The following is a 26,681-nucleotide window of genomic DNA, read 5'->3' on the forward strand; positions in this document are numbered from 1 at the left end:
TGCAACGCGTCGATAATGGCCATGCAATGAAAATAATTTTAAATGTCAAAAACAACAAAGCAGAAATTGATAGACTGATTGTTTTACGAATGTCTTTCCATGTTGAAAGATTTTCTTTTGTATTAAAGAGCAAGTACAATAAGGGAATTAAATTCAATTATTTATTTTCAAATATGATGAAATATGTTAGCTTCCCTATACATTTAATTAATTTGTACATATACCGGTTTTCACTGGTTTAATGTCTTAAATCGGACCTGAGACAAATACTTTTCAGGGAGAGGATAGGATAATCGACAATAAATCAACTTCCAATTCAACTATATTATTTAATTCATTATTTAATTTATCCGTGTAATCTTAATGATGAAATGTTCGTCAATCGGCTATTAGCTTTGTTAGGAGAAATTTCTCTTCTGCACGTTAATCAAGATAGAAGGCCAAATTCCCTTTACAAATTTTCATTCAGGAATCAGTTAGTGTAAGAATCACTCGGTCCGTCGTCATGTCAGTCATGCTACGTAACATATATAGTCTATAAAGTTAAAGGGGAAGGTAGCTAGGTTGCTAAAATTCCGTAAAGGTGTGAGTTTTAAGGCTTATAAACAGTAGTAGAATATTCACTAAATATGTGTATTCCTTATACTGAAAAGAACTAAAGACAAGTTTTTTTTTAAAGTTAATATAAATTTTTATCGTTTTACTACTTTTTCAAGCCTGAAAACTCACACCCCTTCGGAATTTTAGCACATCTTACCTCCCCCTTTTATTTAAGACCTTTAGCATATGTTCTTTCAACCACTTCTCCGTATTTATTTGTTTCATGATATTTTTGAGATTCGCACCTTACATGAATATTGTCCTTCTTGTTACTTTTCTATCAATAAACTTGTATTTTAATAACTTATTTCAGAGTGAAATGTTGATGAAGCCTTCTGTATGAAAGTCCTTTTCCACCTAATCAAATATCAAGGATTAGTTAGTCATACTTTAGGAAACATATTTTTATTCAATAATATTAATTTGAATCTTGCTTCATGCGTAAATCCTTTTTATATTATTCTTACGTCTGTGCTATATGAAATTTTAAGGAGTATTTGAGGGAGTATTTATCCTTTATTTAATAGAAACTCAATTGGTCTAGCTGTTTGCGAGATTTTTTTAACATACATATTACATAATATTACTTTATACTTAATGACTAAAAATTTAAAATTATATTTAAAAATGTGTTTTTATAGTTAAACAGTCAGTAAGATTCCTTAATACTTCTTTGGTTAGGTAAACTTTAAATATTTATTACAATAATTTCAAAAGAAATTGCCATCACTAATGAAATTATTATTAAATTGTTAAATGGATAGTTTCATGAAGTGCATTTAAAAAAAAATAGTGAACTGTAAGTTTTTTCTATTTTAAATAACGTAGTAGTGCATAATATAAAGTTATTGATTAAAATTAAAAGATTTGACCAGGTATTTTCCTTAAAAAATTAATTTTTCATTTTTATTTTCAACTTCGTTGCATGTTATATATGGCAAAAACTTTTTGGCATAAATACAACTTTAGATAGCATTTACTAGTTAATAGAACTTCATACTGTTTATTCAACAAAATACACATAACAACAAAGAATGACCAATAAAATATTTAGTATAGTACTTAGAGTATTGATCTTTTTATATGTCTTAGTAGAATATATTAGGCATTGGATAGATATGATTGTGATAAAGAATTTTAACATTGACCTGACCGAACTTTGACAATATCTAAAAAAGCTAGTGATTTGCAACATAAATTACATGAGAATGGTCTTTTTATATATATATATATATATATATGTTGTATGGTTAGTTGGTATTTCCACGTGAGATAATGTGTATATTGTAAGTAAACCGGACGTTTTTTTTATTTTTTTAAAAAGAATCTATAGAAAACCTGTCCTATAATGAACCGGACATTATTTTTTATGTTTTTTAAGTAACTTGTCCCAAGGGGAACCCCTGTTCAATTTTTTTATAACTCTTGTGAAATATGTGGAAAAAGATTCTCTGATATTGGTGTTTTGGCTATACATATTTGGAAAAAATAGACCATTCTCATGTAATTTATGTGGCAAATCACTTAAACTTTTTTAGATATTGTCAAATAAAAAAAGTTTGGTCTGGTCAATGTTAAAAATTCTTTAACATATAATCATATCTATCCAATGCCTAATATATTCTACTAAGACATATAAAAGTTCACTACTCCAAGTATCTTAACTCTTTAAATACACTTCGTAGAACTATCCCTTTGGCTTTTCCCGAAACCATAACCTTAAATCTGTACTGATAAAAGATTATAAACAGATTTGAAGAACTCATTAAAACCCGCTGGATCAGAAATGGTTCATACGGAAAAATCCTATATCGTATCGAATTATTCACAAGTTTTACAAATAAAAAGTTAAAATCGAAGTATTTATAACAGTTTTTTTTTTGCTTGTACCTACTTATTGAATTTAAAACTTTTTTCTAGACCCAAACAAGCACCTCAGTGGGGAAGCAAAAAAGGCCGAAAGATCGTGTATATTCCAACAATGGCGCTCTCACCAGAAGCTGAAAAACTACTTGCCCCTCTCAGGGAGGCGGTTAAGGTAAATATTTTTTTTGTATTTTCTTTCTCAACCTTATTTAATCGAATGTTTTTTGATGATATTTGATATCTGGTAGTTATGTGAAATACTGCCTCTGAAAACCAATAATTCATATTTGAATAATCGTTATTGTAACGGAATAGATTATCATACTAAATTCTTTCTTGATTAACCATGAATCCTCCGACTAGAAATGTTCTTTAAATGATTATATGTTCAGGAGCAAGGTGACTTGGTCAGAAAATTGAAAACCGAAAAGGCTACAGAAATAGAGGTAAAGCATATCTTATTTTCTAACCACTTATTCAGCCGATACATAGAATTGAGACTGAGCATTCACTCTTTTCCCAACGTCTGTCTGAATGTGATGAATTCTAAAAGTAAAAATCTACCTGCCAAATGTTTAGTACATGTAATTTCACTACTTCTCTTGTTATTACTCATGCCTAAACAGAACTTTCTGCTAGTGAGATGAAGCATGTGGATTGTGTAATGTGTATGCCACGCTATATTGATATTGTTGATTTTCAAATGACCCCTGTCTTGTAAAGACTTGATAATTTAGGTGAAGAAAGCTGTGGCGGAATTGAAGCATAGGAAGAAAATTCTGGAAGATAAGGAGTTGGAACTTATGCCTGCCCAATCCAAGGTTAGTCAATAATGTTCAAGTACAATGTAGTCTTTTTTTAATAGCCAAGCTGATACCTACCTCTTTAAACTATGGTGTAACCGTCCGTCTTGATTTACCAATGTGCTATGTAAGATAGGAGTCAGAGTATTTGTTTCGTAGATTCTCATAACAGTATGACGTATTTCAACATAACAACAATTTTAATGAACTATTTCTTCTCTTATTTTTAACGTCACAATTTTTTGTATGCCTGTAAGAGCTTCGCTACTTAAAAACATTATTGTCATTTATGAAGGTCAAATAGGCAAAGCTTTTTAATATATAAGTGTCATGAAAAGAAAACGAAGTTGCAGGTTTCATCGCATTTTCACAGTAGCTTTTGAAAGGACATTTTAGGTTAGATTAATGTTAATGATTGCCCCGCAGGGTTAGAAAATATACCTCGCAGGGCTAGTGCCCCCCGCAGGGGCTAGAAATAGGAGAAAAGCTACTGTGAAAATACGACGAAACCCGCAACTTCGTTTTCTTTCCATGATCCAAATCATACTATACTTTCATAGATTTACACAGAGTCAAATATAAGAAAAGGATCCCCAATATGATTAATAATATGATCTATTTAATTATTATGTCTTAATATATTTATATAAATATTAGTTTGACCGTAGCAAGATGGAAGATACTCTGAAGAGAAGATTCTTCTATGATCAATCTTTTGCTATATATGGCGGTGTTACTGGTCAATTTGATTTTGGGTAAATATTTACTTTTCATTCATATAAAGTTTATAGCATCCAGGTTATTTTTAGGAAGTTTATTGCACATAATCTAAACACAAACCACGTATCTATCGAAGATATTAATATTGCCCACTTTTGGACGCCAGACACTAATCAACATTAGTAAGTCAATTTTAGACAACCTTGGCTCTTATCTAGTTCTTTTCATTATTGTACAGATGTAGCACTTTCATGCAAAAGAAGTGCATAAAAGGATCCATATCAAGTTTATCCTTACCTTTGTGTAGCATTAAACTTTAACCGTTATCAATGGAAGTTAAATTGTCGTTGTAATATAATGTGAATTTGTTATTTTCTAGCAACATGTGAATTTAGCTACCTTCCTTGACAATCTCAAATATATTTTCAAAATTTCAGACCCATGGGATGTGCCATGAAAGCCAACATCCTGGCCGCATGGAGAAACTATTTTGTTTTAGAAGAACACATGCTTGAGGTCAGTTTAAAAAAAAAATATTTTTGTATTGGGTTTAATGTGAAAATTAAGAAGAGTATTTAATACTTTTACCAATTATATTAGGTTGACTGTACAGCTTTGACTCCAGAACCTGTATTGGCTGCCTCTGGACACGTAGAGAGGTTTGCTGATCTTATGGTCAAGGATCTTACCAATGGTGAATGTTTCAGGTAGGAAACTATTTTTTCCTTAAATTATTTTCTTAAGGAATATATTTTTTCGTCTTGTCGCAGAAATGGTCAAGACATACCTTTATAATTTCGAGCATTTTTAACAAATTCGAATTCTAGTTTGTATATTGATTACCTATTTCTTCTAAATGGCTTAATCTAAATTTTCATTTATTACACACACATATTGTTTTTCACATAAATTCAGTACGAAAATTTGCTACATTATCCTGTATCGGATTGGTATGTGGATTTGGATTGCCAACTTGATTGAATGCGATTTTGAGTGACCGAAATATTTTAAATATAGAGCCACTTTGCCTGTAAAATTTTATACTTTTTTTAATTAGACTGGATCATTTGATCAAAGCCCACTTGGAGAAGGTCTGTGCTGAAAAGAAAACAACTGAAGAAACTAAAGTAAGATCAAGTATAGAATATAAAGATTATTTGTAGATTGCACTTTTAAGCATTAGCATGATTAAAATTAACAGGATGTCTGTCTTCACATATATGCAAGGAAGGTTTCAATTATTTTGTGGTGATCTCCCTAAAAGATCTTTTGACTAAAAGTCAAAAATTTTTAGGTGCTTCCTAAAAATTAAACGGAAAACACATTTTTTTGTTAGGTCGTCTCATTTGGTACCTATTTATTAAATATTTTCCATATTTTAGTGCTTTTTATTGGATTTTTTCATTTGAAAAATTCTTGAAGTTCTTTAGGTTTTTATATTTGTAATGTACATGAAAGAACAGTATTTTTTGTTTTTGAAAAACGTATTAGGTAGTATTCATTAAAAATGAAAAAAATAGGTGTTTCTCGCAATATTTTACTTTATATTACAGGCTGAATGCGCCGACATTATCGTGAAGTTGGACGGATATGGTAAGGAGGAGATGGCCGCAATCATGCAGAAGTTCAATGTTGTTTCTCCTGTCACTGGAAACAAGCTTTCAGGTAGGTACCTGCAGAGCTAGGATTAGGTACCCCGCAAGGCTATGATTAGGTCTCCCACTACACCCCCCCCCCCCCCCAGCACTCACCCTCCCCTGGCGGCTACGTTTCTGATCTTTGTATTGAAAGAATAAAAAAAATATGCATTATACAATTTTTTATTTAACTATACCTAACTGTAATAACTTGATGTATTAAAATAAAAGTTATTATTGTGTGTTTAGCTTAATACTTGAATGACTACTAAAGTATTAGGCAATAAGTTTTTAAGGGTCAATCTGAAGAACAGGCATGGACAACCTGCAATGTTAGATAACCTTCCCAAAGTCTAGTAAAGCCATCAAAAATTGTTATCAATAAAGTTATAGTGAAATATTTTTAACTAATTAACCATTTCAGAGCCTATTGAATTCAACCTGATGTTCCAGACATACATCGGTCCTTCTGGAAATTTGAGAGGTTTCCTTAGACCCGAAACTGCTCAGGAATAGTTTCAAATAAATATGTTTCTTTAAAGACATTTCTGGCGACAAATCTATGAACCTGTACGAGATATTTACCTTTTTTTAAAGCATGCCTTAAAAATACTCAAATTTTGAAACTATGTTCACAGGGAATTTTTGTTAACTTCAAGCGTCTTCTTGAGTTTAACCAGGTAGGATAAAATAAAAAATTTTAAAAAAAATTATAAAATGTATAAAAGAGATGATATGTAAATGGGTTAGGTGTCACTGGTTGACCCCCCCTCACCCTATACTACTTACTTCATTTCTTCGAATTTTTCTACTATATCACTTGACACAAACGTCAAACTTCTTTTATTAACAGGGACGTCTGCCGTTTGCAGCTGCGCAGATTGGTAACTCCTTTAGAAATGAGATTTCACCCCGTTCTGGTCTCATTAGGGTCAGGGAGTTCACCATGGCTGAAATTGGTAAGAAACAACTTTTACTATTTTGTTTTCTAAAAAGAGGTGTTACAGCTTATCCTGAAATAATAATTTCATGATACATAGTGTTGAAATTAATAGGGAAGGAATTGTAGATATTATCTATATAATCAATAAGAATTAATCATCTATCTTTTGTACTGATTAAGCAAAAAAAGGATTATTTGTTAAGAGCATTTCTGTGACCCTAACGACAAATCCCACCCCAAGTTTTCCCGCGTGGCTGATCTTGAAATGATCCTCTACTCTGCCAACAATCAGATGAAGGGAGAATCTGCCAAGCCAGTCAAGATTGGTGAAGCGGTCAGCACAGGTGAATAAATAGAAAAATAGTATGAAAGTTTGACTACTTGACTAAACATTGCATTGCAACTTCAACATTAACACAAATATCACAAACTGATGTATTTACAACGTTGAAATTCAAAAAAATTATGAATGGAATCTTTTAGTTCACTATAATAAAAATTAAAAAAAAAAAAAAATATTTTTTGTCAGGAATGGTTGCTAATGAGACCTTGGGTTATTTCATGGCGAGAATCCATGGTTTCTTAATCAAGATTGGAGTTGATCCTCTTAGATTAAGGTTCAGACAGGTAGGACAACCTTTAAAAAATATTTATTTTAACTGACATTTGAACTATTGGGTCGTTAGAGAAACCTGATGTCCTTTGAATATATTTACATTCATTTTTGCATATGAAAGGGATATAATAGTTGCGTAAAGTGCATTTCAGAAATATGATCTCAAGCAAAAGTTGGAAATAAACAATCAAACATATAAGATTTTGTATTACAAGAAATAAAAAAAACAATTAGACATCAATAAAATAGTCGTCATGCTGTTTTTATGAAAATAAGCCAGCTATATAAATTGCATATATCACAAGAATACGATTTTCAAGTCTTAATATTTTTAAAAATACATGTTTTAAAATTTGAATTCATTCAAAAATATGCCCTGTAAATGTAGTTTAGACCATTAAATATGCAGTTCACTAAATTTAAGTTTAAATGCATTTCGTGCAACTACCCCTTTATATGCTGTTTTATTTTTATATACCTACTAAAAGCACGTCTTCGTAAAGAGTGAAGTGTATAATATTTTGTTGCTATATTTAGCACATGGGAAATGAGATGGCCCACTACGCCTGTGACTGTTGGGATGCTGGTAAGTCACATTATTTATATTTTCTAGAAAATACAAAAGGGAAAGGTAGGTTGCGGGTAAAATCTGCTTTAGTGTGTGTTTTAAGGCTTAAAAATAGTAGTAAAACGATAATATTCACTAAATATGTATATTTTTTATTGAAAAGAACAATAGACAAATTTTTTTAACATAAATTTTTTTCGTTCTACTACTGTTTTTAACTTAAGACACACAACCTTTACGGATTTTACCCGCAACCTACCTTTCCCTTTTTAAGCAAACAGAACGACAATAGAATACCTAGTTTCGAATATTGACGATAGTTTCCTGCTTTGTATTCATTTACAAAATAAACCATAGGTTTAATTGTCTGATTTTTCTGAACAACCTCAATTTTTTCACTTTAGAGCAGCTTTTCGGAGCCGTTTGATTTTGGTGCGGCTCGGGCTCGTGCTCCGCGGAGCCGTATCTGGAAATACGGATCCGGATCCGACCTAAAATCAAGAAAAACTCGACATATTTTTGTCCCCCATAAAAAAATATTTTTTTTTCTTTTGAAGGTTTTAAAAGTTCAATTTTTGATAAAAATGGACTTGAAAAATTTAAAAAGGGCATTTGCACATGACAAAACAGAGTTATCAAATTATAATTTGTAAAAAATTTCTTTATTTATCTAGTCCGGAGCCGGAGCCGTTTTAACAAAAATTACGGCTCCGGCTCCAGCAAAATATGGCTGCTTTAGAGTCAAGTAAATTATACGGCATCCTTTTTATCAATTGACGAAGACATATCCTAAAAAAAATTGGAAACTGACAAGGAGGCCAATAAAACAATCAATCAACATTCAACAATAGAGAGAGAAACAACAATGATTGAAACCTTTAATTTTAGAGCTGTTGACTTCCTATGGATGGATAGAGTGCGTGGGTTGTGCTGACAGGTCTGCCTATGACCTGACCCAGCACACCAAGGCCACAGGTATCAAGCTGTGTGCTGAGAAGAAGTTACCTGAACCTGTAATCCAGCAAGTCACTGAGGTCGTGCCTAACAAGGCCCCCATTGGCAAAGCCTTTAAAAAGGTTAGATTTTCTTGTATTTTTAGTCTACATACACATAATTTTTAATAGAAAATATTTGCATTTATAATTTAATATATAGAACCTAGGTATTATTTCAATAAGAATTAATATATTTTTTTTCAGGAGGCAAAGTTGGTAACTGATAAGCTTGCTGCACTTAGTCTGGATGAGATTACTGCTTTTGAAAATGAACTAAAGGTGATTCATTGATTTAAACAAATGTGAAGAAAATTTTTTAAAAAATAATGTAGAGTTTTGTTTTGTAAATAATAAATATGTTGTGAGCATTAATATTTTGTTTAGAATGGTGAAGCCTCCTTGGAACTTGAATCTTCAGCAGTAAGTAATTTTTATATTTTTTTAAGTAAATTGAATTAGGCTTGGTTTGACATGCATGTCAGGTGCATCTAAATCTTTCTAAAGCAGGCAAATGAACAACAACAGACTGCCTTCAAAAAATCTGCAACCTCCAACCTCAACTACTGGACCTCAATGAAATATCCTCTACTACCTGGCAACGAAGGACTAGTGTACCTGGATAACCTGCTGGCTGAGCAGAGTTATGTGGAGGCCCCAGGACATAGTCCTGGCCTACCTGACCTAGAAGTGTATGAGTGCCTTATGGCTGCTGGAGGTCCTAAGAAGCTCGACAAGTTTGAGAATGTTCAACGTTGGTGCAGGGATATAACCTACGCTATTTTTACAAACTGATTAACTATAACTACCGAAAAGATGTTTTTTTTTGATAATTCAGTTTGGTCCAACAAAATATTTCAAAACACAATTAGAATAATATAAATATTTATTTATACCAACATATGTTTTATTTGTAAAAATGGCGGGTACCTGTAGAAATATCGCCAGTTACGAGTCTGAATTCAGTACCTGGAGGCTAAAAAATAGTGGACAGAATCCCACAACTGACAAACAATCTGAGGAAATGTTCAATTAATTTTAGTAAGAAATTCATGTACCTATTGTTTAATGAACGATGAATGTATTCAAGTCTTTCACTATTTTTCATTTCACCAGGAATTTTAAAGAAAAAAGTTGTTATTTTTTTTAACAAAATGTCTATGGAAATTAAATACAAGTATATCATGAATAAAATACGTTTGATATAGGCCAATAAGTTCGTAACATAATTTTATTGAACTTTTGACTATTTATCAGACTAGTACTAAACTGACAAAAAGAAAGGTAGCAGTAGTAAATAGCTTGATAAAAGCATACAAGACTGCTTCTTAACATTGTGTTATTTTTCAGCTTTTTTATGTTTATAAGTTTACATTATTTTAAATACCCTGCTTGCATTATTTAATATTTTGTGTACTAGTTACAGTTAATCTCATATAAATAGATATTGATATTTATAAGATTTGTTTTAGATATGTTAGAATTTGTTTTTTTATGCCTTTGAAAATAGCATATCTTTTTCCACCAATTCAAGATATATTTTAGTGTTTTTTCATCCCAAGTTTATGAAATAATTTCTAGTCTAGAAATTCTAGATATTCCATATTCTAAATATTCCACAAAATGAATCTTTTCTTTCATTTTAAAAAGGCATATGTTTTCAAGAAAACTACTATGGTTTTTAATAGATTTACTTTTTTACTTTTTAACCCTTTTGTTTGCTTTTTATGAACACTAATATAAATACAATATTAAGGGGGGGGGGGGGGGAAGTTCTGACACATTTGCGTAAACCTGGTATATAGGCTTTATCTTGACTGAGAGGACTGAGAGGATAGGTTATTAGGAATAAAATCTTTCTTATATGATGAATTTTCCCAAGTTTAAAGATTTGTTGGATTGGCCTCCATGTTGTCTCTGTACAGGTAAGAATGAAAAAAAAAATTTTTGAAGAGTTCTAAGTCAGCCTATGAAACAAAATATGCATGTTTTTTCTTCAAATATGTGAATAATATTCAATAAGATGCATATTTTGTTGTATAAGTTGACCTCTAACTCTAAAAAAAATTTTTTTTTCATTTTTACCTGTACAGAGACCACCTGGAGGCCTATCCAAAAAATCTTAAAACTTGAAAAAATTTATCATATAAGAATGATTTTATCTTTAATAATCTATCCTCTCAGTCCAAAGATAAAGCCTATATACCAGGTTTACGCAAATGTGTCAGAATTCCCCCCCCCCCCTTGTTGAATCTAATACAAGACAAACATGCTCTTCTTCTTTTGTTGGTAATAAAAAGGGAGAAAAAAGTTTTCATCAAGAGGCTATTACTACCTACAAAATTGCATGAATTCACACAAACTATATTTTTGTTTTAGCTAATTATCTTTTTCAATTACAAACACTCAAATAAAAAAATCTATGTCTTAGAACATTTATTATTAACTCTAAAATAATGGGAAAGATTATCCTTTTTGTAATGAATTGATTGGACATTGACACAAGGTGCCCCTCCCCTCCCCTCCTCATGACCATCCTAACCTTTTTAAGGTCACTTTCAGTGTTTTGACCTTCCCTGGCTCCGTGTACCTGAGACAATAATTTTTTGCCCATTGTCCTTTTCCTTCCCACTAATGTTGCTTGATGTGCTCGCTTCTTCAATGTATGTGTACATGCATATCTAATTCCATTGTCCTCTCCCTGCCACAACATAAACCTTTAAAAATTATTTCATGTTTCTTCTGTTTAGGTGAAGCTTACCCCGGAAATGGTGACTGTTAAGAGGTACGAGAAGAAGGTCCATGTCGAAGAAATTATTCCATCAGTTATTGGTAAGTTTGTTCTAGGAAGCATTGCATCTCTTCCGAAAAATAGCAAGTTTTAATGTCGTACCTTTAGTTTAGCTATGTTACTTATTACAAACACTCTACTTTATAGACAAATGCTATATAATAAGATATTTGGATGTTACTTTAGATATCGAAATCTGCAGAAGCAATATTAATAAAATCTTGTTATTTCTAATACTCCTGAGTAGATTTTTAGATATTTTTAGTAGAATAGACTATATCCAGTATTCACCCTCAGTAGGTAATACCACAAAAATATAACATCGGTTTTATTTTCAACTATATTGGTAAAGTAGAATAAAAAAAACCAATTTTTGTACATACTAAAATGATTTATTTCAGAGCCTTCCTTTGGTATTGGTCGAGTTATGTATGCCTTGTTTGAACACAATTTTAAAGTCAGAGAAGGTAATTTATATTATCTCAGAAGAGAAAAAGACACACTTTTGTAAAGTTTTATGTTTTTTATTTGATTAAGGCTGACAAACCATGCTACTGAATAAAGAAAAAAAATGCTACGTCGTTTTCACCTTTATATATGATATGCTTACCTAGAGAAAAAATGAATTTTTAACCTATAAGATGTATCAAGAACCATACAGCATGACCCTCGAAAAAGTATTTTTAAGCATCTGCAGCCCTTATTTCTCAATGAATTATTAAAAAATGCATATGTCCTTGTTCTCCATAGTATTCCACGTAAGTAGATATAAAAATATTTTTTTTACCTCCATTTACACCGGAGATTTTTAGAGCTAAAGTTTTGAAAAAGTGACTGAGAAAAAGAATTTTTTTTTGTTTCTCTTATTTTTTGGATGGTTATATTATGTTTTTCTGGCAATTGAATAATGAGACACAAAGAAAAACAAGTTAACTAAATATTTCTTTTTTATTCCACCAAAAATATAAATTTTTAATGGCAAAAAATACTACTGAATGAATTGATTATTTGCAAATTTTAGGTTATTTATTAACCCTTATTTATAGAAAAGGATTAATTATGACAGTTGCTCCGCCTACTTTTCTGACATCTCAATTATTTAATAAGGGGTAAATTAAGCTTTTTAGACTAAAAAATCATTATGTTTTATTTTTATTTTCTTTATAACTTGTTTGTTATTAAAGTTAGGATTGTGAAACAAAAACAATTTTCCTGCTATATTCATAGAGATTTATTTGGTTTTTTAATCTTAAACAATTTTGCCTAATAAGTAAGTTTTTCAAAATATCATTAAACTAAAAAGACTCAAAAAATATGTGTAAAAAAATGCTTTTTACTCAAAAACAAAATTTTTTATTTCATTTTTGTATAAAGTTTCTGCTAGTAACAAAAATAAAAGGATTTCTAGCTTAATTTTGCTAAAAAAGTCGTATCATGTTAAAAGTTACTTTTTCCTCAGTCACTTTTTCAAAACTTTAGCACTAAAAATCTCCGGTGTTAATGGAGGTAAAAAAAATATTTTTATATCTACTTACGTGGAATACTATAGAGAACAAGGACATATGCATTTTTTAATAATTCATTGAGAAATAAGGGCTGCAGATGCTTAAAAATACTTTTTCGAGGGTCATGCTGTAGAAAATTATTTCAGATTTGCCAGATAAAAAAGCTTTAAAAATATTATCAAATATTAACCTATATTTTATTTTCAGAGGATGAACAAAGAACATACTTTAGTATGCCACCTGTAATTGCACCCCTGAAGTGTGCTGTGCTCCCCTTGTCCAACAACCCAGACTTTAACGGCCTCGTGGAGAAGATCAGCGAAGAGTTGACAGAGAATGATGTTTCCCATAAGTAAGTTTATTTTTGGGGTGGGTGGGTGTTTCAAAATCTACAAGAGGGGTAAAAAACCCTTATTTTTGGTGTGTAATTTCGACAAATTACTAAGTCTGTGAACATGTGATGTTTTTTAGGGGTGGTGGAGGGTTTAATATCTTACCCTCTCCTCAAAAAAAATTGGATCTATTTTTGTGCACTTTCTTCAGTTAGTTTTATTGTTTATTTACTTTGTTGACATTTTTTTTTTAAATCTCTATTACCTACAGAAAAGCAATTACAAACAGAAAGACAAATTCAGTATTTTCATAGAATAAACTATTTGGAAATGCCAAGTTTTCTAGTTTCGCCCCTTCTTTCCTATTGCGTGTTGCTGATGACTCAAATCTTTTATTTCGAATTGAATTCATTTACAGAATATTAGCCCTTGATTTCAGGCTTTTACTAGTTATAAAACACATGTTTTCATTCAGGGTTGACGACAGCGCTGGTTCCATTGGCCGTAGGTACGCCAGGACAGACGAGGTGGCTGTTCCTTTTGGTATCACTATAGACTTTGACAGCTTAAAGGTATGACTGGTGATTCTTACTAAACACAATATTCTCTACTATACTAGTTAGTAGTGGCTATGTCCATTAAGATATATAAGTTGGAAGGAATTTTAATGTTAGAGGGAGATTTGAAATCTGCATCAAATTTTAAGGATTTTTTTTTTATAAAATTCGTTTTTTGTATAATTCTTTATCTAAAAGCGGAAATGCAATTTAAGTTAATTAATTTTGACCAATAGGATAGGTGGATTGGAAACTACCTGCGCTCTAATTATATATCTTAGGTGGGTCGATTTTGTTTTTTTTACTAATTTCACATTAGTAGACATTGGCAAGGGTTACTGGGCCAATATAAAACCCTGTGAAACTTGAAAGAGTTTTTTAATTCAAAAACAATAGGCGCGGGGGGTATAAAATGTGCCCGCCCCCTTATAAAACCAAAAATTGAAATTCCTTCAAACACAGGTATGTTGCATATCAAAATGACCGCATTGAAATGCTGACAGATCTGAAAACCGTTTTGAAAAATATTGATTCAGTCTGAAATGATTTTCAAATAACCCACCAAAATGAACAGTTTTGACTAAATCAGCTGTTTTTAGGTACTTAATGAGATCTTATTCGAACTAGGAGCAATATTTTTCAAAACGGTTTTCAGATTTGTAATCAGCATTTCAATGCAGTCATTTTGATATGGAACATGCCTGTATTTGAAGGAATTTTTTGTTTTACAAGGGGTTGGGCAATTTTTATACCCCCCGCGCGCCGGAAGCCACAAGAGCCAAGTCACTTTTGAAACTTAAATGGGGCTTATCGTACATATATATGACTTCCGCAACTTATGATAACAGTAAAATCTAAAAAAAAGAGGGAAATGGGCCCACCCTAAATTGCCCATACTTTCAATTTTGGGGGGGATTATTTTTTAGGGGTGATTTCTCGGGGGGGGGGGGGAGATATGTGGTGGCACCCTCTCCAAAAATAGTTATAAACCTTCGTAGGACATATAAGAATTTATATTTCAAAGGAGAACCATATCGATTGAGCGGTTAGCAAGATCTTAGGCTACAGACACACAGACAGACATCAAATTATTTTCAAGTAAAAGGATACCCTCACAACGGTCTAAGGGTGGAAATTTGGCAAAAAAGTCATGATCAAATTTTCTTATTTTAACTTGATATTATTGATTTACATACCCCAGCCCATGCATAATGGACAAGGAAAAGAAAAAATAACGTTTGGAACTAAGTTTTTTTTTACTTCAAAGTTGGGTCAAATCAATATTTTTTGAAGGTCAAAAATCTACTTTTTATTTTCTACCTAGATATGAAAAATAATTTTTTTTTTGCATAAATATCTATTAAAAACTAATTTCGTTCATATTCTTTACAAATATATTTACCAAATCAAAAAATAAAAACATTTTTATTATATATTTTACCTTAAAAGTGTTCATTTTATGCTTTGAAAGTAAATTTATGAAAAAAATTTCGTCATTTTTTTACTGAAAAATTTAGCAAAAAAAATTAGTTTTCCTCATTTTACTCCTAGTTGCGCTACCGACCCCATACCAAACCATATATGATTCTAAATTTTGAGAATATAATACAACTTTAAGTGAAGTTTCCAGAGTGGGGTCGGTAGCGCAACTTTAAAAAATTTTAATCTGAAAATTGCCTGTAAAACCTAAATTTAAGGGGGGGGGGGGGTATTACAAACCATAAAAGCAATCTTAATTTCTCTGTTATTCCATTACTATTAAAGATAATTGAGTAAAACTTTTTATAATTAATCAGTAATTACTAGAGGAACAATAATTTTAAAGGAAAACCGCGACTTACCCGCAGTTCCCGCAAAAAAAGCCGCCGCCCGCAGATTTTAAAAAACAAAACATTTATTGCATATAGGTCATTTCTTTTTTGATTTTAGTGTTTAGGGAAGGTGTTTGCAACTCTAGTCCTTAGAAGGAAAGTGCAAAAATGAATTTTGTAGTAGCGTAGCTACTTTCAATGAATCGATATGTAAACATCGTGAATTTCTTTGCTACGACTCAAGACGGTTGAAAGAAAATCTTTTTATCAACATTATCTGTACAAACAACCATCTACTGTAAGATTTATTTGGTCCGTCGGACTGTTGTTAATTCTCTTGCAGACATAAGATATATGTAGGGAAAATTTGATCTACTAAGCAGTTTTATTTTGTAAGAAAGCTGATATTTGGTGATGGTTACGCTCACCAACAAACAAGCATCTACTCTTTAGTTCACTTGGTCCCCTCATCTGTCTGTAAAACTCTTAAGAACATTAAGATTTGAAAGAGTAAATGTGTTCGTTTCTTCTGTCTTTTTTTTTGTAAGATATGTTATGATTTAGCTGGCAAATACTATTTTAGTCTATTACTTGGTCTAACGGTTTTTCTTTACTGTTCTAAAATGAATTAAATTTAGTTTGATATCAATTTTATGATGGTTATCTTATTTTAGTTAGATAGGAGGGGGGGGGGGGGGGAGAGGGGGGGCATAGATACAAAAAAATATTTTGGTCAGTTATGAGAATACTTTTTTCCTTTTAAACTCAGTATAATACCTTTAAAAACAGTAAAATTTTAACTTCTGGTTTGGTAGTAGAAAGGGGGGGGGGTAGCGGTGTTGGCCCCTGTAGGCCCTGGAGGGACAGTACTAAATTTAAATAGATACTTATAATGGTAAACTATACAAGTAGAAAAATACACATAAGATACTTAACAAAAAAAAATTAATCAATATCTTTAATGGGAAGCTCGATTATCCAGTCTCAATATTTATTTTCTTTAAGTTTAAAACGACCTAACCTCTCTTAAATAAATTATAAATATTAAAAAGCAGTTGTAAGTGGATAGTAAAAGGTGTATTATAATACTTTTATTTAAATATATCACTTTTTTTATTGACTCCAAACAGCCAAATGAGGTAGCAAATAACACGGTGGAATTCGGCGGTAGACGGCGGGAAATCCCTATTATTTATTAATAATCGTTTATCTAGGGTAGTAATTGAATCAGGTTAAAAATTTGGTTCAATTATCTTTAAAAATAACAGAGTAGTAACAAAAATTATATTTTTAAAATCACCCCTTTTTTGTTACCCCCCAATCACATTCCTGTGCACGCACCTATACATGACCAACTTTAAAAAGTTGCCTAATGTAATATATTACTCATAACTTTTTATTTAAATGAATTCGGACTGGTAGAAGTGTAAATATTTAAATTTGATTAAAGCTATACCAAATTTCCACTAAACCCCTTAAATAGACCATAGTGACCCTCTCTGTAATGTTTTTACCCCCCTACTGTAAGCTACTAGTTTTAACACTGAGCGGGATTTAAAAACTAGCTTTTATTAGTCGAGTTCATGATTGTAATCTATTTCAGGAGCCCCATACTGTTACGTTGAGAGAAAGAGATTCAACTACTCAAGTTAGAATTGAAGTTGATAAGGTAATATTTTTATTATCATTTTAATCGTTTTTAGTCGTTTTCTTAGGAATAGGTAGATTTACGTAGACATATAATTTCGTTTTACAGGGGGATGGAATTTGTTGATAAAATTTTTTTCCTCAAAAAAAAAACTGATTTATTTAGAATTATCGTTCAACATTAGTTATTTATCGCATCTTTATTCATGGAAAATTGTGTGTAATACGGTGCTATGCATGATTTTTCAGTATTGCTGAGAAACGGTTCTAATCCAGCGGATATTAATCGGATTCGAAGCCATACTGTAACATAGTTTGTAGCATAATGTTGTTTGTTATTGTACAGTAAGCGTTTAATATATCAACAAATCTTCTAAGATTATTTATTTTAGCAATGATATTTAAACATTATATAGGTTGGTGAGATTTTGAGAAAGTTATCAACTGGCCGAACAACTTGGGCCAAGGTGGCTGAACAGTTTCCAAAGTTTGAAGCGCAAGAAACTAAGTCTTAAAAATTAAATTAAGATTTGATTTTCAGGCTGTCAAACTAAAACTTTTTAAATCATCCTAAAAATACCAGCAAAAATACCAAAACAAACTTAAGAAATTATGAATATCTGAAAGGAAAAAATTTTATATGAGCGATCTTTTTTATTTACCTAGATTTATTTAACTTTCAAGTATTTCACATTGTGTATTTTTGGTTTGGGCTCAAATTTTTAATATTGCACAGCACACCATATTAAGCTTTAAGTTAGTAAGATTAGAATATATTGTACTTTATACATTTTTACATCTAGTAAAGAATTGTAATAACTTAGATTTTATGTATCATCACAATATATTATAACAACTTGTAGTCTTAATGTGATTATTATTTAAACATGTTAATTTAATATTGGTTATTTTTTATCCTTTTTGTTACTTCATTATTTAATATAAGATCTTAAATATTGTTTGTTTTACTTTTGATCTTAAGTTTCAGATTATTTTTGTATGATAAAATGTTTGATATTTAATAGAAAATGATAAATTATTTTAAACGTCAGCCTGATAAAGTTATATTATTCAGTAAGGTAAGCATTAGTATGGCTTAATTATATTTAGAAAAAACGTGGATATTATGACTGGGGAAAACTGTCGTCAATTTAGGGTTCTCTATGTTACAATGCAAAGCAAGACTTGTTTTTGTTTAACCAAGAATATTAAATTTCTATTGAAATAGCTATGTTTTAAAACGATTAGACTATTCTCTCATATTTTTGAAATATTGACCTCATTGTCCCTTATTACAGAAATCCTTCGCAAAATAACAAGTTTTAAAAAATAGATAAAAAGTTGCACTATTTTATTATAAAACTGACACATTGAAATTATAAAAATTACAGAAATAAATGATAAGAAAAATTACTATTTGTTAAATAAATAAAGTGTCTTATCAAAATACAATACAAATGTAGTGTAGATAGTATATTTGAATTAGAGCAAGAGAAAACAGTAAAAGTATCTGACTATATTGTCAGAAAAAATTAACAATTAACCAATGAGAAGCCAGTATTCACAATGGTAAATATATAGCGGCCTCTCATTGGTTAATTGTTAATTTTTTCTTACGTCATAGTCAGACACTTTTACTGTTTCCAGAGCAAGAAGTTTGGAATAATTGTAAAATTAGAGAGATATATGGCTAGTGATATACCTAACCGGTAATACATGCGTTTGTATTTTATTAATTTCATAATGCTTTCTTAGTAACAATATTTTTTAAACCAGTAAAACAAGGACAATTATATTTTTAAGATGCATTGCACACTCACAACTACAATATACCTTAAGATTTCGCTAACCGCTGCATCGATATGGTTCTGCCTAAGAGTAAAGCTTTTCATTGGTCCAGGGTTTATAACTATTTTGGGGTGGTGGGTAACTCCATCACCATTCCAAGAATTCCCTTATTCACCACCCCCCCCCCCCCCCCCAAATGAAATGGAAAGTGGCGGGTTGACTTCCTTCACTCCAGTGCTCGTTGAGGGGGCGTAGCCACTAGTTCATAAATAATTCTGACATCTTATGGTATATTCAGTATTTAACAAATACTTGGGCAACATTAGAACAGATTCAAGTGTAATTGTCTTATTTACTTTAATTAAATACTTAGTTTGTATCTATTGTTGGTGTGTATTTCTGTTTTGGTGAGTGTGTGGGCGCGCGTCTGTGCCTTTATTTTACGAGTGTTTTATCAATTCAATGTACATTATGTAAATACTAGTGACTGCGCCCTTAGCATCTATAGACAGAGCATTGAAAGACTGAAAAAATAGTCTAAAACCATTCTAAGATTTGAATTTTGAAGTTTAAATAGCCTAAAAACTAACCTTGGACTTAGGCGAAGCTTCCCTAGACTGGAGAAATTTTTTGGTTTAGTAGTTGTCACAATCTTAAGCTTCAGGCAAAAAAAGTTTATATGATAGGATATCTAATATGTATATCCGGTTACAATCTTTTCTTCTTCAAAGCGGAAGTATTGACATATATTTTCAGCTAGGCGATGCATATACACAGATTCAAATATGGGTTACCTTAAAACTATTATCGTGTAAAAAGGGGGTGTAACGGTAAGGATTGCTTTCCCCTTTTTTGATAAAAATTTTGTAATTCTAAGGATGGACCTGGTTTGCACTGGGATCCATAAAAAGGAGGAGAGACAAGTATGGGCCTGGATTTATGAACTAGGTGGACATGTCAAGATGACAAAGCCGGTAACATGCTTTTTTTTAACTCCACGAGTGTAGCGTATTACGTAGCGCATCCGCTCGTCGTTTGGGAGGTGATGGGATCGAATCTCGGCCGGCCAAACTTAGGACGTTAAAAGTTGTATCCTCTGCTGCAACATTAATTGTAAGATTAGGTTGAATGCCTTGGCCCAAAACAGACGCAGCTCATTACCATGCAATTGCACAATAAGGACTTCTAGAGAAAGGTCGAGCAATCAAAGGGTTGGTTATCTGCAATAGTAGATATGTTAGTTTTATGTTAGGGCCCAGCGTTTTTAGCAACCGTCCACAGAGGTATAAAATGTTTTTTAGTTGTTCTTTAATTAAAACCTCATACAATAATCATAGACAAACTATGTGTTAAAAGCAACACAAACGGAAGGGATATAAGGTTTACTTTAATTGTGTTTACTTTTTAGAATGTTTTTTTAACAATAATGTAATTATCTTTTTTTAAGAATGACGAATTCACTGAAAATATTGCCGCTGTAATAGTTGGTAAGATTTTTTTTTTTTGTAACAGAAAATGGCAAACAATAAAAATTAAGGTTTGACATCCAGGCGTGTTTTTTTTTGTATTAAAAATTGAAGTGGGAACAAACGAGATCAAGTTATCTTATTTATTTACCGACCCTATATATGGAAAAACTTTGCGTTTAAAATACAATTGTGAAACAAGTTTTGTCTACAACAAAAACCCTATAAAATAGCATAAAATGTCACATAAATTAGGCAAATTAATATTTACAAAACCGAATATGTGTTTGCAAATTACCTTCCCTGTTGAAAGTTATATAACACATATCACAAGAGTATGTTCTTGTTCCAAGAATTTGAAGAATTTTAAATGCATCTGCCTACATTTGACATAAACCTAGTATATGTGTAGACCAAAAAAAACTTGAAATCATGCTTTAAGGTACTAAGATTACTTCCTTTCGTTCATGTATCGACCCGTTTTGCCAAGTTAGAATGAGAACAGTAAACTAAAAGAATAAGCGTATACTGGAAAGACACTTGTTTAGGCGTGAAATATTATATAGCTTTAATTCCTTCATATTTTAAGATAACAATGCCCTCATGGATGACTTTATCATTACTTTTAGATAACCTGGGTGCAACAGACAAACTTGTCCTGGCCATAGCCGCAGGATTGCCCATCCTTGACCTGTCCTACGTCAGGGCTAGCAGGGTTGCAGGAGAATGGATTCATCCTATGGATAGTTTTGATCTGGGAGATCCCAGGTAATAAAAAACATACAGGGTGTGCCACATAAATCCGGACTTTTTCTTATTTTTAAACAAATAAACATAAAATCGTCAATTTTAAATATTTTATTGAATTTTAAAAACTGGTAAGCAAACTAGGTATATGACAATTAGATTATTCAATAAAATCGACGCCAGCCTCAATCACCGCCTCTACCCGCCCCCTGAACCGCCCGCCGACCCTGGTCACCAAGTCCCTGTCCAAGCAGGCGAAGTTCTCCATAATAGGAGCAATGAGAAAGGTCTTTTTGGTATTGGCTTGTCTGTTGGTTCATGCTTTAATGGCGCTCCATGCCCAAAAGTCCATTAAATTAAGATTGGGGCTGCTGGGAGGCCACGTCTCCTTAAGGACGTGAGTAACCGCAGGATCCAAATTAACCCATCTTTCAAGCTACCCTTTGACACGGCGGCTCTCATTTGGGCCACAGTTGAGCTAGAACAACGTTTTATACATTTTTAAAAATGGCATGAAGATTAAGATAGGGTTGTCAGCGCAACACATAGTCTAAAACGAGTTTCAAGGTTCCATATGGACCCCTGAAGTCAAGAACCGAGAAATTTTCAAGATTTTTGACATCTTAAAATCTACCACGATTCACTTTTTCGGAGTACTACAGCCAAGTCAGCTGGGATAGAGAGCTCTAGTCTTTTCTAGTGTTTTTACTAGGTATCTGATAGTATCTCCAGCAAGTTTCATAATTCTATCTTACCTACAGATGGACTGAGGTCAGATTTAGTAGGCCCAAGTAAAAAAATCAACGGTAAACTATGCGCGCTTCGAATCTGCCTTGTTGAACATATGCGCGTCCAGCTCGGCGTACACGTCCTCCATCGTCCAAAGATTTTCATGGGCAAAAAGGTCACCTAAGCTTTTTTTAGTGGGGTCAAATGTCCTGATATGTCAAGTAGTTTTGGCGCTATGGCCGTTTAAAAAAAGTCCGGATTTATGTGGCGCACCCTGTACATTTAAAGTAACAGGCAGATAGTGCGGTTGCTCATCCAGACAAACCTTCACATATGCGATTTTTATACGAGTTATTTGCCATTATAAAATATTGCTAAAGGAATGATTGATAAAAAATATTTTTTCAGATTCGAACATAAAAGGGAAATAAACAAAATTAGCATACCTGACCTACACACAAGAAGGAAAGAAAAGGCGGACGGTGGCGTGTTCAGGGGGTGGAACGTGGTCATTCTTATAGAAAATTCTACTCATAGAGCCAAGTTGACAAAACAAATTCAAATAGGAATTCTATATATTTGCACTATTTTAAATTTTTAAAAAGAAAACTGAAGTTAAGCAAGTTAATGTAAAAATATACAATAAAACAGTTTTTTTTAAACGTGCATCATCTTACACTTCAATTTTTTCCCATTTTTTGTTTGCTTGTTTTTAACACAATATACTTTAATTTAAACTTTAAAAATGGTTGTCAAAATAGTTTTGCAAATATATAAACATAAAAGGCGGAGGTGTTTGCATAAGATGGACAGCCAGACATTTAGTGGATGCTACTCCGTCAGATATTGCAAGGAAATTAATCCTTAAATGCAACTAACTAGCATTAATTTCTGTATTAGCAATTCTTTAGTAAGACACTAAATAAATTCTTTTTTTCATCATACACATTCCAACTAGTTAAGAAAAATTAAATGGATGGTTTACATTTGTATGGTCCTGCTGACCTCTAAAATGTAATTCTGTCTGTTTTCCTGTTTGAGAATATCTACGCCATTTTCATCGAATTTTCACCTTGATTTCGTAGATTTGATTTTCATTTCTTTTTATTTTGGTGTATATACATCTACAAGAAATCAGAATGATAAGATTTTTATAAAAAAAAAATGTATGTTGCTTAAACCAACCAGATAACAATTTAAGTATTAATCTCAGAATAACATTCATCCTGACAGAACCAATAATATTTGATCATCCAGACTTCATCACCTTCATACAGACCAAACAAGATTGGATGAGGCCACCGATAATTGGGTACAATTATGTCTCACACTACCTAACTAAGTTTCCTAGACATAGTGTTCAGACCTTTTCTATTTTCAAGGCATGGATTTATTCTAGTTTTTAAAAGTTTTAGACATTTCTTAATAAAGGTGTTGATATAACAGGGGTGTCTATTCTGCACAAGGTTCATTTTTTCCCCGGCTGCAAATATTATACCCCCCCCCCCCCTACTTTAGCAGGGGATTCCGTAAAAAGTATACAGGGTGGGGCAAATAAGACCGGACAAACTTTAAACGGCCATAGCGCCAAAACTACTTGACCAATCAGGACGTTTGACCACACTATAAAAAGCTTAGGTAATGACCTTTTAGCACAAAAAAATCTTTGGGCGAAGATGGACGTGTACAACGAGCTGGCCGCGCATATGTTCAACAAGGCAGATTCAAAATGCGCCGGTGATTTAATCTGGATTCTCGACTAGGGCCCACTAAATCAGACCTCAGCCTATCTGTAAGTGAGGTAAAGTTATGCAACTTGCTGGGGATACTGTTAGATACATTAGTAAGATACTAGAAAAGACTAGAGCTCTCTATCTGAAATGGCTTGGCTGTAGTACTCCAGCAAAGTGAAACGGGGCAGATTTTTAGATGTAAAAAAAGTCAAAAACCGTGAAAATTCGTGAAAAATTTCTCGGTTCTTGACTCCAGGGACTCATATTGAACTTTAAAACTCATTTTAGACTATGGGTTGCGCTGACAACCCTAGCTAAAACTTCATGCCATTTCTAAAAAGGTAAAGAACGTCGTTCTAGCTCAACTGTGGTCAAAATAAGAGCCTCCGTGTATAAGGGTAGCTTGAAAGTTGGGCGAATTTGGATCCTGCGGTTACTCACGTTCCTAAGGAAATTTGGCCTCCCAGCAGCCCGATCTTAATTCAATGGACTTTTGGACCTGGGGCTACTTTGAAGCATGCACCAATAGACGTGCCCATTCCATAAAGACCTCCCTCATTGCCACGATAAAGGAGAACTACGCTAACTTGGACAGGTACATTTTGACCAGGACCTGCCGGCGGTTGAGGAGTCGGGTAGAGGCGGTGATTAAGGCTGGCGGCGATTTTATTGAATAATCTAATAGTCATATACCTATTTTGCTTGCCAGTTTTTAAAATTCAATAAAATCTTTAAAATTAACGATTTTATGTTCATTTGTTTAGAAGTTAGAGTTTGTCCGGTCTTATTTGCCCCACCCTGTATATATAATGAAAAATATCTTTTTTTGGTCATATACCGCCAAAAACGCCTGATGTAATTTTTGCATTTAAAGCATTGCTAATTTATAAGAATATGGAAAAGGAAATGTAATACTGAGTGCCGTGCAATACCTGTTTCCAAAGAGAAATGTTATTTATGTATAATGATTGTATGTTAAAGATCTAATTAAGATAATTAAGATCATCTTAATTAATAAAATCCTGATAAAAAGGAGGAAATAATTAGGCATTTATGCACTAACTTACACCAAGAAAATATAGACAGCTTATTGGAAAAGTCTCGTGGACTGCAGGACGTGCCGCAGCCATCGTTTTCACCCCTATCTTCATCTGGGGGAAGACATTCAACAAATGTATCGCAGGATTCACAACCTGAGTTTGACATGGTCTCCAGCTTTAGGTAATAACAATAAGTATAGGATATAATGACAGGGGAATATTTGTTGTCAATTCAGCTTGCTAATATGGACTTTAACAATTATTGGTCAGTTCGTTTATCCAGTGGGAAGGGAGGGGGTTGGCAAAGGGGGGTATTAATATTTTAGCCAGCTGTGAGCATCTTTATCATGAAAATCTGGAGCAACATCCAAGTAATAATATATGGATTGTAATTACGAATTAGTGACAAATATGTCCAAAATTAGCACAGCATTGTAACTATGAAAGATTTTAGAAATATAAAGAAACAGAGAAAGACCCAAAGAAGAATTTTCGGACTTTAGCCAATTAGGTATAAAGTTAAAAGGGGCGCAGTGGCTCAGTGGTAACACACTGAACTGCGGTGGTGAGAGTTCGAGTTTAATTCTCCGTGTATTGACTTTTATTTCTCATTCGCAATAATAATCACGCAACTTCCCCTGGTTGTGTTAGAAGGGGATTATTGGGTAAGTTTGGATACTCAATAGTCACGTACATAATATCAGTACTACCCTTACCCCAAGCTCCTCTGAGGAGAGCGTCATTCATTACGGTGACTTAAATTGGGACACCTGCCATACTCGGCGAGGGTGAGGTAATAATGAGTAGCTCTCATGAGACAGCGGGTCAAGTCATAATGTGCTTGAACGTGGAGCTTGATAGCCCTAGTGGCTAGACAAAAGTGTATCGGCCTACTCCATGACTACTTAGGCCCAAACCCTAAGAAACTATGGCTAATCAATCAATCAATCAAAGGTATAAAGTTAGATTTTCAAACTTGTAGTAAAAAATAACCAATTTATGTTCTAAACTTTACTATATTTATTTTTAGCTCACCTACACGCATGTCTGGCTCTATTGTTCCTACAAGACAAGTATCCCAAACAATATTAAACTCTAATCTAACATTTGAATCTGATTTTACTCCAGGTGTGCTCATGATAATTTTCATCTGTTAAACAGCAGTTTGGCTTTCCTACAGAAAAATGATGTCCTTCATATATTATAGGTTTTTATTTTATCTAGGTATATGTTTGCATTTATCCTTTACAATATTTATGGCATTTTGAAAAAAATAACATCCATAAAAGTGAAGGCCTAAAGTTAAAAGGAAGGTCAAACAAACAATAACTCTTGTAGAGGGTCAGAATTGAAAACCTAAGCAGAACATTAATTTGTAAGATAAATTCACTGAGTGAAAAAGTCTTTGATATTTTTTAGTTATTTTTTATTGAAATATATTTCGGTGGACATTGCACCCTCTTCAGTCTTGAGTTTAGTTGGATGTTAAAAGTAAACTCTAGTCTAAGCAAAATTCATACATTTTGTTCTATAATTGCGTAAATACAGGATACTGTAAGAGGACATTAGAATTTGATTATAGAGATGCTTTGCTTATAATATTGTACTGTTGTCCTAGGAATCATTTTTCCAAATATCAAATGTAATAGATATTTATTACTATACAAAAAGTTTGTTTTTAAATAGGAATCATGCAAAGTTTAAAATCAATAGGACAATTCTAACATGTCCAAATTATCGGAAAGAGCTTTCCGTTATTGACGGGCCGACCCTAATTATAGAAATGCTTC

General features: G+C 32.4%; 2 protein-coding genes across 7 annotated transcripts in view; both read left to right on the forward strand.

Annotated features, from left to right (window-relative positions):
* Positions 1 to 18,370, forward strand: GlyRS (glycine--tRNA ligase). Of its 4 annotated transcripts, XM_080160304.1 has the most exons (25): positions 1 to 991; positions 1,239 to 1,281; positions 2,521 to 2,638; positions 2,859 to 2,912; positions 3,204 to 3,287; positions 3,927 to 4,024; positions 4,427 to 4,505; positions 4,590 to 4,696; positions 5,047 to 5,116; positions 5,543 to 5,654; positions 6,051 to 6,133; positions 6,262 to 6,306; positions 6,480 to 6,585; positions 6,773 to 6,913; positions 7,099 to 7,196; positions 7,723 to 7,771; positions 8,642 to 8,829; positions 8,953 to 9,027; positions 9,133 to 9,168; positions 11,496 to 11,577; positions 11,938 to 12,003; positions 13,249 to 13,393; positions 13,849 to 13,945; positions 17,345 to 17,410; positions 17,805 to 18,370. In XM_080160304.1, the coding sequence occupies exons 1-25, from the start codon at positions 940 to 942 to the stop codon at positions 17,901 to 17,903; spliced, it is 2,193 nt and encodes a 730-aa protein (XP_080016430.1). In that variant the 5' UTR covers positions 1 to 939; the 3' UTR covers positions 17,904 to 18,370. The 4 variants fall into 4 exon arrangements, with proteins under 4 accessions (XP_080016430.1, XP_080016446.1, XP_080016455.1 ...); XM_080160313.1 differs by lacking the exon at positions 1,239 to 1,281 and having other exon boundaries at positions 912 to 991; positions 2,518 to 2,638; XM_080160320.1 differs by lacking the exons at positions 11,496 to 11,577; positions 11,938 to 12,003; positions 13,249 to 13,393; ... (1 more) ...; positions 17,345 to 17,410; positions 17,805 to 18,370 and adding exons at positions 9,253 to 9,507; positions 9,680 to 9,796.
* The window catches only part of LOC145318783 (uncharacterized), an 11,221-nt gene continuing 2,907 nt past the window's right edge, over positions 18,368 to 26,681 (forward strand). The window contains exons 1-9 of one of the 3 annotated variants that reach the window (XM_080160354.1): positions 18,368 to 18,467; positions 20,054 to 20,150; positions 20,624 to 20,663; positions 21,272 to 21,410; positions 22,527 to 22,682; positions 22,903 to 22,969; positions 23,330 to 23,500; positions 24,885 to 25,072; positions 25,922 to 26,019. In XM_080160354.1, the coding sequence (XP_080016480.1) occupies positions 20,055 to 20,150; positions 20,624 to 20,663; positions 21,272 to 21,410; positions 22,527 to 22,682; positions 22,903 to 22,969; positions 23,330 to 23,500; positions 24,885 to 25,072; positions 25,922 to 26,019 (955 nt within the window). In that variant the 5' untranslated portion in view covers positions 18,368 to 18,467; position 20,054. Of the gene's footprint in view, positions 18,468 to 18,989; positions 19,098 to 20,053; positions 20,151 to 20,623; positions 20,664 to 21,271; positions 21,411 to 22,526; positions 22,683 to 22,902; positions 22,970 to 23,329; positions 23,501 to 24,884; positions 25,073 to 25,921; positions 26,020 to 26,681 lie in introns of those variants that run through there. The other 2 variants (XR_013879519.1, XM_080160342.1) reach the window with 2 other exon arrangements.

The sequence above is a fragment of the Acartia tonsa genome, chromosome 1 (assembly GCF_053477335.1).
Source record: "Acartia tonsa isolate MP-2025a chromosome 1, ASM5347733v1, whole genome shotgun sequence".
Taxonomy (NCBI): domain Eukaryota; kingdom Metazoa; phylum Arthropoda; class Copepoda; order Calanoida; family Acartiidae; genus Acartia; species Acartia tonsa.

What these genes read in the sequence shown, in the direction of transcription:
- GlyRS (XM_080160304.1), top strand. Translation starts at nt 940, where the DNA reads ATGAAAGTCCTTTTCCACCTAATCAAATATCAAGGATTAGTTAGTCAT. An exon ending in CTCTCAGGGAGGCGGTTAAG is followed by an intron (nt 2,639 to 2,858) that starts GTAAATATTTTT and finishes TTATATGTTCAG; the next exon opens with GAGCAAGGTGACTTGGTCAG. An exon ending in TCCTTAGACCCGAAACTGCT is followed by an intron (nt 6,134 to 6,261) that starts CAGGAATAGTTT and finishes AAACTATGTTCA; the next exon opens with CAGGGAATTTTTGTTAACTT.